This window comes from Salvelinus fontinalis, unplaced genomic scaffold (assembly GCF_029448725.1).
Source record: "Salvelinus fontinalis isolate EN_2023a unplaced genomic scaffold, ASM2944872v1 scaffold_0027, whole genome shotgun sequence".
Classification (NCBI taxonomy): Eukaryota; Metazoa; Chordata; class Actinopteri; order Salmoniformes; family Salmonidae; genus Salvelinus; species Salvelinus fontinalis.
This window is the reverse complement of record NW_026600236.1, coordinates 637241-653146: the sequence shown is the minus strand read 5'-3', so window position 1 is coordinate 653146 and position 15906 is coordinate 637241. Positions and strand designations below refer to the sequence as shown.

Below are 15906 nucleotides of genomic sequence, written 5' to 3'. Positions count from 1 at the left end.
ATATATCCTCCACATTGACGCTGTACCGTAACACCCCGTATATAGCCTCCACATTGACTCTGTACCGTAACACCCTGTATATAGCCTCCACATTGACTCTGTACCGTAACCCCCTGTATATAGCCTCCACATTGACTCTGTACCGTAACACCCTGTATATAGCCTCCACATTGACTCTGTACCGTAACACCCTGTATATAGCCTCCACATTGACTCTGTACCGTAACACCCCGTATATATCCTCCACATTGACGCTGTACCGTAACACCCCGTATATAGCCTCCACATTGACTCTGTACCGTAACACCCTGTATAAAGCCCCGCTATTGTTATTTACTTCTGCTCTTTAACGATTTGTTATTCTTACTTCTTTCTCTGTATTTTCTCAGCTACATTGTTGGTTAAGGGCTTGTAAGTAAGCATTTCACTGTATTTCATTTGTATATGGCACATGTGACATAAGATTTGACGAAAAAACTCGATACCATCTGCCGGCCTTTGACCTCTCCAGATAAGTGATAACTATGTTTTCATTACTGGGTGTTAAAGGTTTGTTTATACAAAATGCCTCCTTTGAGGTTTCAACTAGTCTGCTGTTTGTGACCGTCTTTGTTCTTGATTCAGGAGAAAAGGTATCTTTATAAATGTCTGTCCAGTTGCAGGTGGTTTTACAAAAACCAGAGGACTCAAAACTATTAAATCCATGTTTTGTATCATGTGAGAAATGCTGAGGAAAACTGGCGATGCAGAGACCCCATCAAATATTAACCCAAAAAGTTTTTTTTTCACAGCTTGTTGTCAGGTGAACGATAATGGCAAAGAGAAGTAATAAACATTTTGAATAGATTTGCTAGATCATTTTTCATTATTTTGACATTATAATTGGAAGAGGAAGTATAAACCATAACAGCCTATTAGCTAGAAAAACTCTGATTTTTGTTCAAAGCAGCAGTTTAGCTGGTTAAACAAAAGTGAGCCATGTGTTGGCAAAAATGAATGTCCAAGTCAAGAAGGATAACCACTTGCCGTGGCCCGTACCCGCGGGTGCCATACTCCTGTTTCGTGTAATGAGCTCCAATGAGTGCAATTTGCTCAATATTAGGAGTTGCAAAATAGTTGACATCATTAAAAATATATTATCCTCTTTCTCCTGTTATCTAAAATGTGTTTTCTGTTGTTGCTAGCGATATTCATAAAACATTGAAATAAAAACATTTAGAAAAATCGTGGACGCCCGGTTGGATACCCCTGGTGTAGATATTTGTTTTTATCATGCTGTGACACCGTGTCACCTACTTCTACACGTGGTCGTGTCGCATAGAAACCATTAGTTCCTGCTAAGACGCTGGGGAATGCTAGATGTGCGGAAGCTAAGATGGCGAGGAACGTCCTTGACCGGTACAAAACAGTTTTAATATCATTCTGAGTTTCCTCTGGTTGTTGTAGAACCACCTACAACTAGAGACGGATATTTTTATAAGATGTATTTTCCCCCAAATCGAGAACGCAGATGGTATCGCCAAGAGCAGGTTAGAACGCAGATAGTATCGCCAAGAGCAGGTTAGAACGCAGATAGTATCGCCAAGAGCAGGTTAGAACGCAGATAGTATCGCCAAGAGCAGGTTAGAACGCAGATAGTATCGCCAAGAGCAGGTTAGAACGCAGATAGTATCGCCAAGAGCAGGTTAGAACGCAGATAGTATCGCCAAGAGCAGGTTAGAACGCAGATAGTATCGCCAAGAGCAGGTTAGAACGCAGATAGTATCGCCAAGAGCAGGTTAGAACGCAGATAGTATCGCCAAGAGCAGGTTAGTTGAAACAGGGTAGCTTTTTCAATAAGCTAACCTGTAACGCCCGGTAATGGATACATAATAATCACACATCTGGTGCACAATCTGTACCAATTTTGGAACAGGCCTTACCACACACTGGGTACTTAGGGAGAGTGATAAGAACATAGGGCTAATGATCAGTTGCTGATGGCATCAAATGGGTTTCAACATTAGCTGCTGTGAAAACCATTGGAATGAGGCAGCTGTATAGCCGTAGCAGGAGATTTGTCGACTAAATCTTTTTTTCTTCATTCTTGACTTGGAAGTCACCGGTGTCTTCTAAACTCTCAAGGCTAGCTGCAGAGGGAACGTTTGATTTAAAAAATTCTGTTAAATTGAAATGTTTGCCCCGTGAAGTAATCCAACAATGTATACGTCACCATCTTATCTATTTCTTACTTTCTCTCATTGGTTGAGACGTGTGGGTGTGATACACCGAGTGAGACTCAGAAATCATTGGTCGCTTTGAAAGACACTCACCTGTCTCAATGAGAGAAGATGAGAAATAGACAAAATGGCGAACATATACATCGTTGGATTACTTCATGGAGCAAAACGGTGACTTCCAAATCGAGAATTTTAGGAAAGTATCGGCTTAGCAAAGGTTGGTCGGGAAAAAAGAATCTCCTGCTACGACTATACAGCTGTTTGATATCAATGGTTATCACAGCTAATGATGCCAACCGTTTGATGCCGTCAGCTACAGTTGCAGATGAGAGGGGGTATTTCTGGCAGAGCAAAATGTGTTTGGGGCTTTAGTAAGGTAAAAAATACAGAAGTACTGCTAGGTAAACGTTTGGGGGGGGGGGGGGGTCAGTATGTGGTCGTTCAATTTGACACAGTGTACACATTCACCCATTTTTATTGTTGCTGTTATTACGAAAAATTCAACTGAAAAGCATTTCTCAGTGAAAGGATGTTCTGGGTCTACTCTTCCCTCGTGTCCTTGACTACGTGGAACACAAGCGCCAGCCTCAGCGACAGCGGCATCCTTCATAGTCACTCAGCCACACATTCTGTTAGCCTTAGAAGCACTCTCCAGTTGTTCTGTAGAAAACCAAGGTTGCACAGAGATGTGGTGAATGGAGGGGGAAATGATTTATAGAAATTAATGGATTTTGTTGCATTCTTCAGTCGCCTCACACACACAGTGATGGCCACGTTTACAAATGTCGTGTGGGCAGTTTATTAGTGAAAAGATACATCCACCTTGATTTGTCCTCATATGTTAACTCCAATGTCCTTCTACCTTGAACACAACGGGCAAGAGGTTTTTAAACAAAATGGCGATAAAGAAATAATTTTGAAGCGAGCTTTTCAGTGGCTAGTTCTCTTCCAGCTATCCTTTAAATGTTTTATTAATTCACAAACCTCTGCTTTACAACTTGTTCTATCTACGTGACTCATTGAAATCACTATGGTGACGAATGTGAGAATACGTTCTCTGCTGTAGATGAAAGCTAAGGAATGAATAGAAGACGCCAGATGGTCGTTTTTCAGCAGAGGCTGAAGGCCGGGTGCAGGGTCATGAGATTCCAAACACACTGAAACGGGGGAGCTGACTACCTGGACTTGTCGAATAAGAAATGCTAATTTTCATTTTTTACATCTCAAAATGTTTTGTTTTACGTCATAGCATAATGACCACGACCCAGGTGTGTTGTGATCTGCAGACAGTGTGAGGCTGTAGCTTGCATTACAGGAGAGAACAGGAGAGGGCAGAGTGCATCAGTGTTGATGACAACCAAACACAGCACAGCCCTCCCCCGAAGGCTGTCGGAGAGGGAGAAAGAGGGGTGTGCCTCTTGCTTTAGCCTCGCTGGTCTGTTCTATTGGAGGGGGCTCGTGATCTGTTTATTCTTCAGCCTGCTACTGTCGCTACAACTTCTATAAGCACTCATGCATTCAGAAACACGAAGTCGCCTGTTTGAGTTCCTAGCACATGGATTGGTGAGTGATGTGGAGGGGGGGGTTTCATTGTACACCTGCAAGTAGTGCCTGTTTCCATAACCATTTTTTGGTATGATTTTTAAGTGTGAATTTGGTATAATGTTTACATGTTATAAATGCATCTATACCCCTATATATATTAGGAAATATGTGCATTGTATGGGGTACTAGATGCATTGGATTTCTCTGCAAACTGCAAATTTTTAAGATGGTGGTGAGTGAAATTGTTTTTGTGAATGCAAAATAAGGTGGCCTTTACTCAATACAGGGTTCTTTTTCATTCAATCTGTTGTGCTGGCTGGTGCTGATGTTTGTTGTCCTTCAATGATCGTTCAATTGACTTCCGATCTATAACAAAGCACCCCCTGCATGTATTTCAACACATTGATTTTCATCCACTTGTTGCTGCTTACCAATGTTTTCTATTTATAAATGTCTTATGGTTATTCTTAAATAACGGCAATGATTTTAATCTAATTTTCACGCCATTGAAACATCCTCTATCCAGAGAATCAGCCTAGTGGTTAGAGCGTTGAGCCAGTAACCAAAAGGTTGCTAGATCGAATCCCCGAGCTGACAAGGTAAAAATCTGTTGTTCTGCCCCTGAACAAGGCAGTTAACCCACTGTTCCTAGGCCGTCATTGTAAATAAGAATTTGTTCTTAACTGACTTGCCTAGTTAAATTAAAGATCGGGGGATTATGGTGGAGACCTCAAAACAATCTGAACTCATGAGGGGCTGCAGTTGCTCGCGGTTCTACATTACCCCCCCCCACCACCACTGCGAGCAAAACATTTTAGTGGCCCCTCTTACATATATATTTCTTCCGTTTTATAGTTAGTTTCGTGCAATTGTACACATTTTGCTATGCAGTTTATAGGAAATGTTGTTTAAAGCTTGTTTGCTGCAATTCTACACATTTTGCCATGCGGTGGAGAGGAGATTTAACAATTATGAATATATCTGAGTGAGACCATGATTGCGTTAACAAATCTGGTAATTCGACCATGATTGCTAAGTTCAGATAGTCACTCAACTATCAGTGACTGACATAAGAGAGAAGATGCTGATGTACGACCACATTTTGAAATTGCACCTTGGTGTATTGTGTCTTAACTGGCAACAGTAAGTTGTGATGGTTTGTCAGGGCCAGGGGCATTGTTAGTACGATTCCTTCCACTACCGTCCTCACCTAGCCACATCCTTGACCCTGACTGTGGAATAGAACACATTCGGTACGTCACGTCAGGAGAATACAACCTTGCTCTGTTTTGTGTAAGGCAGCAATAACACCTGCAAGGAAAAATATAATATACCTGTAGATGATGGAAAATAAGCCATTTTGATTCTCACATCTCAACCATCCATAGCACCTTCGTCTTCTCTCCCACAATAAAAAAAAAACATTTTATTTTACTTCTCCCTTTTTCTTTGCCTCTTGTCTCTTATTCTTTGCCTCTTGCCTCTTGTCCTACATTTCATCTCTTTAATCCTATTTTCTCCTACCATCAAACGCCATCCATCTTTTCCTCTCCTCTCTTCCAGACTCTAACCCCTCCCCTGTCTCTTTACGCCTCTCTTCCAGACTTTAAACCCTCCCTGTCTCTTTTTGCCTCTCTTGCAGACTCTAACCCCTCCCCTGTCTCTTTTCGCCTCTCTTCCAGACTCTAACCCCTCCCCGTCTCTTTTTGCCTCTCTTCCAGACTCTAACCCCTCCCCGTCTCTTTTTGCCTCTCTTCCAGACTCTAACCCCTCCCCGTCTCTTTTTGCCTCTCTTGCAGACTCTAACCCCTCCCCGTCTCTTTTTGCCTCTCTTCCAGACTCTAACCCCTCCCCGTCTCTTTTTGCCTCTCTTCCAGACTCTAACCCCTCCCCTGTCTCTTTACGCCTCTCTTCCAGACTCTAACCCCTCCCCGTCTCTGTTCGCCTCTCTTCCAGACTCTAACCCCTCCCCTGTCTCTTTACGCCTCTCTTCCAGACTCTAACCCCTCCCCGTCTCTGTTCGCCTCTCTTCCAGACTCTAACCCCTCCCCTGTCTCTTTACGCCTCTCTTCCAGACTCTAACCCCTCCCCGTCTCTGTTCGCCTCTCTTCCAGACTCTAACCCCTCCCCTGTCTCTTTTCGCCTCTCTTCCAGACTCTAACCCCTCCCCGTCTCTTTTCGCCTCTCTTCCAGACTCTAACCCCTCCCCTGTCTCTTCGCCTCTCTTCCAGACTCTAACCCCTCCCCTGTCTCTTTTCGCCTCTCTTCCAGACTCTAACCCCTCCCCGTCTCTTTACGCCTCTCTTCCAGACTCTAACCCCTCCCCGTCTCTTTTCGCCTCTCTTCCAGACTCTAACCCCTCCCCTGTCTCTTCGCCTCTCTTGCAGACTCTAACCCCTCCCCTGTCTCTTTTCGCCTCTCTTCCAGACTCTAACCCCTCCCCGTCTCTTTACGCCTCTCTTCCAGACTCTAACCCCTCCCCGTCTCTTTACGCCTCTCTTCCAGACTCTAGCTCCTCCCCTGTCTCTTTTCGCCTCTCTTCCAGACTCTAGCTCCTCCCCTGTCTCTTTTCGCCTCTCTTCCAGACTCTAACCCCTCCCCGTCTCTTTACGCCTCTCTTCCAGACTCTAACCACTCTCCGTCTCTTTACGCTTCTCTTCCAGACTCTAACCCCTCCCCTGTCTCTTTTCGCCTCTCTTCCAGACTCTAACCCCTCCCCTGTCTCTTTTCGCCTCTCTTCCAGACTCTAACCCCTCCCCTGTCTCTTTTCGCCTCTCTTCCAGACTCTAACCCCTCCCCTGTCTCTTTTCGCCTCTCTTCCAGACTCTAACCCCTCTCTGTCTCTTTACGCCTCTCTTCCAGACTCTAACCCCTCCCCTGTCTCTTTTCGCCTCTCTTCCAGACTCTAACCCTTCCCCTGTCTCTTTTCACCTCTCCCTCCAGAGACCAGGTGGGATGCCCCCATCCAGCCGTATGACCCCTCAGGGCCCGCCCATGGGGCCTCCAGGCTACGGCTCCAGCCCTGTGTCCCGACCAGGGATGCCCAGTGTCATGGACCCCTCCCGTAAAAGGCCTGCACCCCAGCAGATCCAGCAGGTCCAACAGCAGCGCAACCAACAGTAAAATCTAAATATTATTTTAGGCTTGACAGGATTTACTTAAACAGTAGGCTTTCACATTGTTACCAGGGTATAAGGAGGGACGTTACAAATTATTATTAGATTACTGTGATTATTCGTCCTCATTAAGAGTTGACCATGTCTTTGTAAGGGGAAATGAATGTATATACATAGTGTGTATAGGCCTTTTCATTCCTTATCATCTCACACTATTGTTATCTTCTGTTGCAGTACCAAGAAGAAGAAGATGGCGGATAAGATTTTACCTCAGAGGATCCGGGAGCTGGTGCCAGAGTCTCAGGCCTACATGGACCTGCTGGCGTTTGAGAGGAAGCTGGACCAGACCATCATGAGGAAACGCCTGGACATCCAGGAGGCACTCAAGAGACCCATCAAGGTAAACAGATGGGGTTATTTCCTCACTAGGAGCCAAGGCCTGTATTCATAAACCACTTCAAAGTAACCGTGCTGATCTAGGATCATTGTTTCCTTTTAGATCCTAAGGAATAACATAATATGAACAGGGATTTTATAGGCTACAACTCAGCCCAGGACTTTTTCCTGATTTAACAAGTTGACCTGACCAGGAAAAGCTCAGGGCCTGACTTGTAGCCCGGCTCAGGGCCTGACTTGTAGCCCGGCTCAGGGCCTGACTTGTAGCCCGGCTCAGGGCCTGACTTGTAGCCCGGCTCAGGGCCTGACTTGTAGCCCGGCTCAGGGCCTGACTTGTAGCCCGGCTCAGGGCCTGACTTGTAGCTCGGCTCAGGGCCTGACTTGTAGCCCGGCTCAGGGCTACAACTCATTAGGGCCTTCCTCTGACACCGCCTGATATAGAGGTCCTGGGTGGCAGGGAGCTTGGCCCCAGTGAGGACCTGGGGGTGTAAGCGCTTCCATCTGTAGTGTCTTGTGGTCGGATGCTAAGAAGTTGCCAAAGCAAGCGGCGATATAAGAGGCGTTGTCGTGCCCCCTTCACGACTATGTTGTTGCGTGGGTGGACCATGATAGATCCTTAGTGATGTGGACACCGATGAACATGACGCTCTCGACCTGCTCCACTACAGCCCTGTCGATGTGAATGGGGGCGCGCTTGGCCCTCCGTTTCCTGAAGTCCACGATCAGTTACTTTGTCTTGCTGACGTTGAGGGACAGGTTGTCCTGGCACCACACTGCCAGGTCTCTGACCGCCTCCCTATAGGCTGTCTCATCGTCGTCTGTGATCAAGCCTACCACAGTTGTGTCGTTGGCAAACTTAATGAGTCGTGCGCGGCCACACAGTTGTGGGTGAGCAGGGAGTACAGGAGTGAGCAAGCACCCCTGAGGGGCCCCTCATGTTGAGGGTCAGCGTGGCGGATGTGTTGTTGCCTACCCTTACCACCTGGGGGGGCGGCCCGTCATGAAGTCCAGGATCCAGTTGCAGAGGGAGGTGTTTAGTCCCAGGGTCCTTAGCTTAGTGATGAGCTTCATGGGCACTATGGTGTTGAACGCTGAGCTGTAGATAATGAACAGCATTCTCACATAGGTGTTCCTCTTGTACAGGTAGGAAATGGCAGTGTGGAGTGCAATAGAGATTGCATCATCTGTGGATCTGCTTGGGTGGTAGGGGAATTGGAGAGGGTCCAGGGTGATGGTGTTGATGTGAGCCATGACCAGTTTTCAAAGCATTTCATGGCTACATATGTGAGTGATAGTCATTTACACAGGTTACCTTGCCGTTCTTGTGCACAAGAACGATGGTGGACTACTTGAAACATGTAGGTATTACAGACTGGATCAAGGAGATGAAAATGTAGACACTTGTCAGCTGGTTAGCGCATGCTCTGAGTACGCATCCTGGTAATCCATCTGACCTGCGGCCTTGTGAATGTTAACCTGTTTAAACGTCTTAAGGAGAGCGTGATCACACATCCGTCTGGAACAGCTGCTGCTCTCATGCATGTTTTGGTGTTGCTTGCCTTGAAGCAATGCATAGAAGGCATTTAGCTCATCTGGTAGGCTTGTGTCACTGGGCAGCTCACGGCTGTGTTTCCCTTTAATCTGTCATAATTCTCATATATAAACTAATGGCAATATATGCAAATTAATATTAATACCATTTTAATGTAGATGTTTTTTGCATTGGATATATTTACCATATCATTTGGAGACAGAAACCTAAACCTTTTACGTTATCATAAGTAGACATAATTGCAAATATTTAAATCCTTCCAATAGAAATAGAGTTAAGAATTTAACTTTAAGTGAGTTGACTCTTCACATGGGGTGATTTCACTGAACAACAAAAGAAAGGGAATATTGAATGATCCCCAATGATCCATCGCATCTCCCAAATACGTTTTCAACCAACATCTGTAAAACGATAGTCTAGAAACTAAAGCTTTGGTTGTCTTCCTCTCAGGCTTCCATGTCTTCTCCCTGGACCTCCTCAATGTCCACCTCTTGAACATCAGGCCTCATCTTCACTGTCACTTTCCAACCTTGTTGAGGATGGCTCATTGTCGGGCTCAAAAAGACCCATTTGCCCAGATGGCCACCAATTTTTCAACCCTTGTATTGCTCAGCCTGTTGCGTGCTTTGGTGTGTGTGTTCCCAAACAAGGACCAGTTGCGCTCTGAGGCGGCTGATGTTGGTGGGATTTGGAGGATGATGGAGGCAACAGGGGAAAGAACCTCAGATTCACAAAGTCCCTTCCACCAGGTGGCTGATGAGATATGTTGGCAAGACTGCCATATTGCATCTCCATCCCAAAGCCCTTGCTTGGAAGTGTACATCGCCAGACTGCCAAGAACCTTGCCCTCATCCAGGCCAAGGTGGCGAGACACAGTAGTGGTGACATCATAGGCCTTGTTGATCTCTGGCCCTGACAGTATGGACTTCAGGCAGAAGTTTTCACGCTTTTTTATGTATTTCAGAACTGCAGTTTCCTCTGCTTGGAGCACCAGTGAAGTGGGCAGGGCAGTATGGATTTCTTCTCTTACATCTGCAAACAGAGTCTGAACATCAGACAGGATGGCATTGTCTACCTCAATCCGTGCAATGGCTACTGCTATAGGTTTCAGGCTGCTTTACCACTCTCTCCCAAAATACATCATCCAGGAGGATCCTCTTGATGGGGCTGTCCATATCGGCAGACTGTGATATGGCCATTTCTTGGAGAGACTCCTTCCCCTCCAGGAATCTGGCAGCTTCCATGTGGTGCTCTTATTATTCTCACTTTGCTTGGTGAGGTAGATTGCTGCTATAACTTGATGACCCTTCACATACCTAACCATTTCCTTGGCTCTCTTGAAGAGTGTATCCATTGTTTTCAGTGCCATGATGTCCTTGAGGAGCAGATTCAATGCATGAGCAGCACAGCCAATGGGTGTGACATGAGGGTAGGTCTCCTCCACTTTAGACCAGCAGCCTTCATGTTCTTAGCATTGTCTGTCACCAGTGCAAATACCTTCTGTGGTCCAAGGTCATTGATGACGGCCTTCAGCTCATCTGCAATGTAGAGACCGGTGTGTCTGTTGTCCCTTGTGTCTGTGCTCTTGTAGAATACTGGTTGAGGGGTGGAGATGATGTAGTTAATTATTACTTGCCCACGAACATTCGACCACCCATCAGAGATGATTGCAATACAGTCTGCTTTCTCTGTGATTTGCTTGACCTTCACTTGAACTCTGTTGAACTCTGCATCCAGCAAATCAGTAGATAAAGCATGTCTGGTTGGAGGGGTGTATGCTAGGCAAAGAACATTCAGAAATCTCTTCCAATACACATTACCTGTGAGCACCAGAGGTGAACCAGTTACAGACACAGCTCGAGCAAGACATTCATCAGCATTTCTCTGACTACGTTCCGTCTGATTCCAGGAGGACCGTGAGCTGCTGCTATCGATAAGGTGTCTGATTCATCATTTTCACCTTGAATAGAAGTAGAGGGACTTTTGTCAGAGGTTGTGAGCGCTGAGGGAACTTTATGCACTTGGCCAGATGATTCTGCATCTTTGTTGCATTCTTCACAAATGATTTGGTACAGTATTTGTAAACGTACACAGTTTTCCTTCTACATTAGCTGCAGTGAAACGTCTCCACACATCAGATAGTGCCCGTGGCATTTTCCTGTAAAGATTAGGGGGAAAAAATGTTTAAAAAATAAAAATACAATTCTATGTACAGATAAATAGTTAAGCAGTTAGATGAAACAACTCCTTTTTAAGATACATGTTATAAAAATTAAACATGTATGGAAACAGGTGAATTAACACTCCTCAGTTAGCAGGCTAAAATCCCACATGGTAGCAAAAACTAGCAGAAAGTGTTAACAAGTTAGAAATAATTTAAACACATTTTGCTGTAGGCTACTATTTACTAGTTAACAAAAAATCATGTATGTCATATAACATCTCAGGTGATTGTACGTTCACCAATAGAACGGAGGGTAGAGGCAATTTTATGTACCCGTCGACGTAGTTTTGTCAGGGTACCCGCACGTCGGCCTTTTTTACATCGCCTATTTCTCTTTCGTGTCTAGTATTAGGGTCCAGGTTGAGTTTTCCCTGCTCATCACTTCCCATGTTTTCCCTGCTCATCACTTCCCATGTTTTCCCTGCTCATCACTTCCCATGTTTTCCCTGCTCATCACTTCCCATGTTCTCCCTGCTCATCACTTCCCATGTTCTCCCTGCTCATCACTTCCCATGTTCTCCCTGCTCATCACTTCCCATGTTCTCCCTGCTCATCACTTCCCATGTTCTCCCTGCTCATCACTTCCCATGTTCTCCCTGCTCATCACTTCCCATGTTCTCCCTGCTCATCACTTCCCATGTTCTCCCTGCTCATCACTTCCCATGTTTTCCCTGCTCATCACTTCCCATGTTTTCCTCTGAAGATTAAACACATTTTGATAGTGAAATTCAACATGACTGGACTTTTTGTGTTTCAGCAAAAGCGAAAGCTTCGTATCTTCATATCCAACACGTTCAACCCTGCCAAGCCCGACGCAGAAGACGGGGATGGCACTGTTGCATCATGGGAACTGCGTGTCGAAGGACGCCTGCTTGAAGATGTAAGACTAATTTATTAGTTGTGTGTTTGTGTGTTGAAGGTTAGCGTCTGTGTGATTTTATGTAACTTGGTGAAATGTCTGATAATTGTTTTCTTTCTCAGACTGCTGTGTCCAAGTATGAAGCCACCAAGCAGAAGAGAAAGTTCTCTTCCTTCTTCAAGTCTCTGGTCATCGAGTTGGACAAGGACCTCTATGGGCCTGACAATCACTTGGTCGAGGTAAAAAGATGCGGTTTAATGTTAGGTTGCAAAAATCTATGATTAGATTTATTTTCATGAACAATGTAAGCGAATTGCCACCTCCACTCTTCTTAACCACTTTCTCTATTGTAGTCTTAGTAATGAGATTCTGTTCTAAAGTTATTTCTATTGCATAGTGGCACAGGACTGCGACCACTCAGGAGACAGACGGGTTCCAGGTGAAGAGACCAGGTGATGTAGGGGTACGCTGCACTGTCCTGCTGATGCTAGACTACCAGGTAAAAACACATATTATTACACTGAGTACGTTTACATACACAGTAATAATTCAATATTAAACTGATTATGGCCTACCTTACTCGGCTTATCTTAATCAGCGTACGGTCAAAATTGAAGTTAAACACCTGGTTTTCTGAGCATTCTTTCAAATTATTAGGACATGTAAATACCTTAATCGGAGTTCCAGCTGTGTATTTGATCTGCTAGTACCAGCCGAGAGTCTCCCTCGTTAGCCCAGCCGAGAGTCTCCCTCGTTAGCCCAGCCGAGAGTCTCCCTCGTTAGCCCAGCCGAGAGTCTCCCTCGTTAGCCCAGCCGAGAGTCTCCCTCGTTAGCCCAGCCGAGAGTGTCCCTCGTTAGCCCAGCCGAGAGTCTCCCTCGTTAGCCCAGCCGAGAGTCTCCCTCGTTAGCCCAGCCGAGAGTCTCCCTCGTTAGCCCAGCCGAGAGTCTCCCTCGTTAGCCCAGCCGAGAGTCTCCCTCGTTAGCCCAGCCGAGAGTCTCCCTCGTTAGCCCAGCCGAGAGTCTCCCTCGTTAGCCCAGCCGAGAGTCTCCCTCGTTAGCCCAGCCGAGAGTCTCCCTCGTTAGCCCAGCCGAGAGTCTCCCTCGTTAGCCCAGCCGAGAGTCTCCCTCGTTAGCCCAGCCGAGAGTCTCCCTCGTTAGCCCAGCCGAGAGTCTCCCTCGTTAGCCCAGCCGAGAGTCTCCCTCGTTAGCCCAGCCGAGAGTCTCCCTCGTTAGCCCAGCCGAGAGTCTCCCTCGTTAGCCCAGCCGAGAGTCTCCCTCGTTAGCCCAGCCGAGAGTCTCCCTCGTTAGCCCAGCCGAGAGTCTCCCTCGTTAGCCCAGCCGAGAGTCTCCCTCGTTAGCCCAGCCGAGAGTCTCCCTCGTTAGCCCAGCCGAGAGTCTCCCTCGTTAGCCCAGCCGAGAGTCTCCCTCGTTAGCCCAGCCGAGAGTCTCCCTCGTTAGCCCAGCCGAGAGTCTCCCTCGTTAGCCCAGCCGAGAGTCTCCCTCGTTAGCCCAGCCGAGAGTCTCCCTCGCCGAGAGTCTCCCTCGTTAGCCCCCAACCCGAGAGTCTCCCCCGTTAGCCCGGGTGAAGTGAATTCGGAACAGATAAAAGTATGCATCTTAGAAGTAGTTTTCACATAGAAACTTTGTCTGAACTCCGAATCAAATATTCTTCACAAAAATAACATGGTCGCTGGGGTAGAACATTTATTTTGATTGGCTATTTTCTGCATTCTTCAGTGTGTCATCAGGTTGCATGGAAATCATGTATGTGTCCATGTAAACAGGATTATTAGGGAAATCGTTCTTTATGCAAAGCACGTAAACGTTTTAATCAAACTATTATATTAATCTGACTGTAAACAATAATCGCATTGATTCCATGTAACCGTACTCACTGTCCTGCTCATACTAGACTACCAGGTAAAAACACATCCTATTAGTACTGTCCTGCTCATACTACACTACCAGGTAAAAACACATCCTATTAGTACTGTCCTGCTCATACTAGACTACCAGGTAAAAACACATCCTATTAGTACTGTCCTGCTCATACTACACTACCAGGTAAAAACACATCCTATTAGTACTGTCCTGTTCATACTACACTACCAGGTAATAATAATTGCAACCTGGGACCTCTCATATACATCCTCTAGGTGTCACTGAAGGTTTTAAAGAGACACTCCGGCAAAAACAAAAGGATTCAGCTCTTAAAGAAAAGATTCAGACATTTTGAATGTTACTATTTTTGTGCATCTTTGAGCGATGTTATTTATTCCCGGGGTCATTTCATGTGTATCTGCCGTTCAAGCAGGCAGAAATACAGCCGGTATGACGAGTTTTGCATCATATATATAAAACGATAACATTAAAAATGAGGGAATCTTTCCTTTTTAAAGTGAAACTGACAGAATTTTAACTACTTTGCCGATATGAAACAGACAATCGTAAAATCTGTCAAAAATATTAAATTCCCACTTGATGCTACAAAACTACTTTATAAGAAGTTTTAAAAATAGGTAATATTTTATTCCAAATCCCATGCTGTAGAGTCAGGCATTGTTGTCAGAATAGATGGATGCAGTTCAATGCATGATTCATATAACTCACCGATACATTTCTTGGTAGTACAAAACATATAGCTATCAGGTTGTAAATCCCAACTGGCCTGGTACATCGTCTGCTGCCTCCATTCAGGATGCACTGGTTCAGCTTCAATGACTCAATATTCTGGACAGAGACAAATGCAACCAAGGCTGGGAATGTCAATACAATCTAACTAGGAAGGACAATGATCACAAGTTAGTCATAACGTGACTAATAGACTAGCATATCTATTAATGTAGCTAAGAACACTGAGCCTAACGTTAGCTAGATAGCTGCTGGGAGGATGTCATGTCTTTGGACGAGTGGGTAAGTGGCAGAGTTCTCCCCACCATATTGTTTTTCTGTGGCTACGGCTAGAGACGCCGTTCTGTGGCTACGGCTAGAGACGCCGTTCTGTGGCTACGGCTAGAGACGCCGTTCTGTGGCTACGGCTAGAGACGCCGTTCTGTGGCTACGGCTAGAGACGCCGTTCTGTGGCTACGGCTAGAGACGCCGTTCTGTGGCTACGGCTAGAGACGCCGTTCTGTGGCTACGGCTAGAGACGCCGTTCTGTGGCTACGGCTAGAGACGCCGTTCTGTGGCTACGGCTAGAGACGCCGTTCTGTGGCTACGGCTAGAGACGCCGTTCTGTGGCTACGGCTAGAGACGCCGTTCTGTGGCTACGGCTAGAGACGCCGTTCTGTGGCTACGGCTAGAGACGCCGTTCTGTGGCTACGGCTAGAGACGCCGTTCTGTGGCTACGGCTAGAGACGCCGTTCTGTGGCTACGGCTAGAGACGCCGTTCTGTGGCTACGGCTAGAGACGCCGTTCTGTGGCTACGGCTAGAGACGCCGTTCTGTGGCTACGGCTAGAGACGCCGTTCTGTGGCTACGGCTAGAGACGCCGTTCTGTGGCTACGGCTAGAGACGCCGTTCTGTGGCTACGGCTAGAGACGCCGTTCTGTGGCTACGGCTAGAGACGCCGTTCTGTGGCTACGGCTAGAGACGCCGTTCTGTGGCTACGGCTAGAGACGCCGTTCTGTGGCTACGGCTAGAGACGCCGTTCTGTGGCTACGGCTAGAGACGCCGTTCTGTGGCTACGGCTAGAGACGCCGTTCTGTGGCTACGGCTAGAGACGCCGTTCTGTGGCTACGGCTAGAGACGCCGTTCTGTGGCTACGGCTAGAGACGCCGTTCTGTGGCTACGGCTAGAGACGCCGTTCTGTGGCTACGGCTAGAGACGCCGTTCTGTGGCTACGGCTAGAGACGCCGTTCTGTGGCTACGGCTAGAGACGCCGTTCTGTGGCTACGGCTAGAGACGCCGTTCTGTGGCTACGGCTAGAGACGCCGTTCTGTGGCTACGGCTAGAGACGCCGTTCTGTGGCTACGGCTAGAGACGCCGTTCTGTGGC

General features: G+C 46.6%; 1 protein-coding gene across 2 annotated transcripts in view; it reads left to right on the top strand.

Moving 5' to 3' along the window:
- LOC129842250 (SWI/SNF-related matrix-associated actin-dependent regulator of chromatin subfamily D member 1) overlaps positions 1-15906 on the top strand; it is a 32165-nt gene that overhangs the window by 4134 nt on the left and 12125 nt on the right. The window contains exons 1-6 of one of the 2 annotated variants that reach the window (XM_055910726.1): positions 3636-3782; positions 6708-6883; positions 7115-7280; positions 11810-11932; positions 12034-12150; positions 12309-12410. In XM_055910726.1, the coding sequence (XP_055766701.1) occupies positions 3732-3782; positions 6708-6883; positions 7115-7280; positions 11810-11932; positions 12034-12150; positions 12309-12410 (735 nt within the window). In that variant the 5' untranslated portion in view covers positions 3636-3731. Of the gene's footprint in view, positions 1-3635; positions 3783-6707; positions 6884-7114; positions 7281-11809; positions 11933-12033; positions 12151-12308; positions 12411-15906 lie in introns of those variants that run through there. The other variant, XM_055910725.1, reaches the window with a different exon arrangement.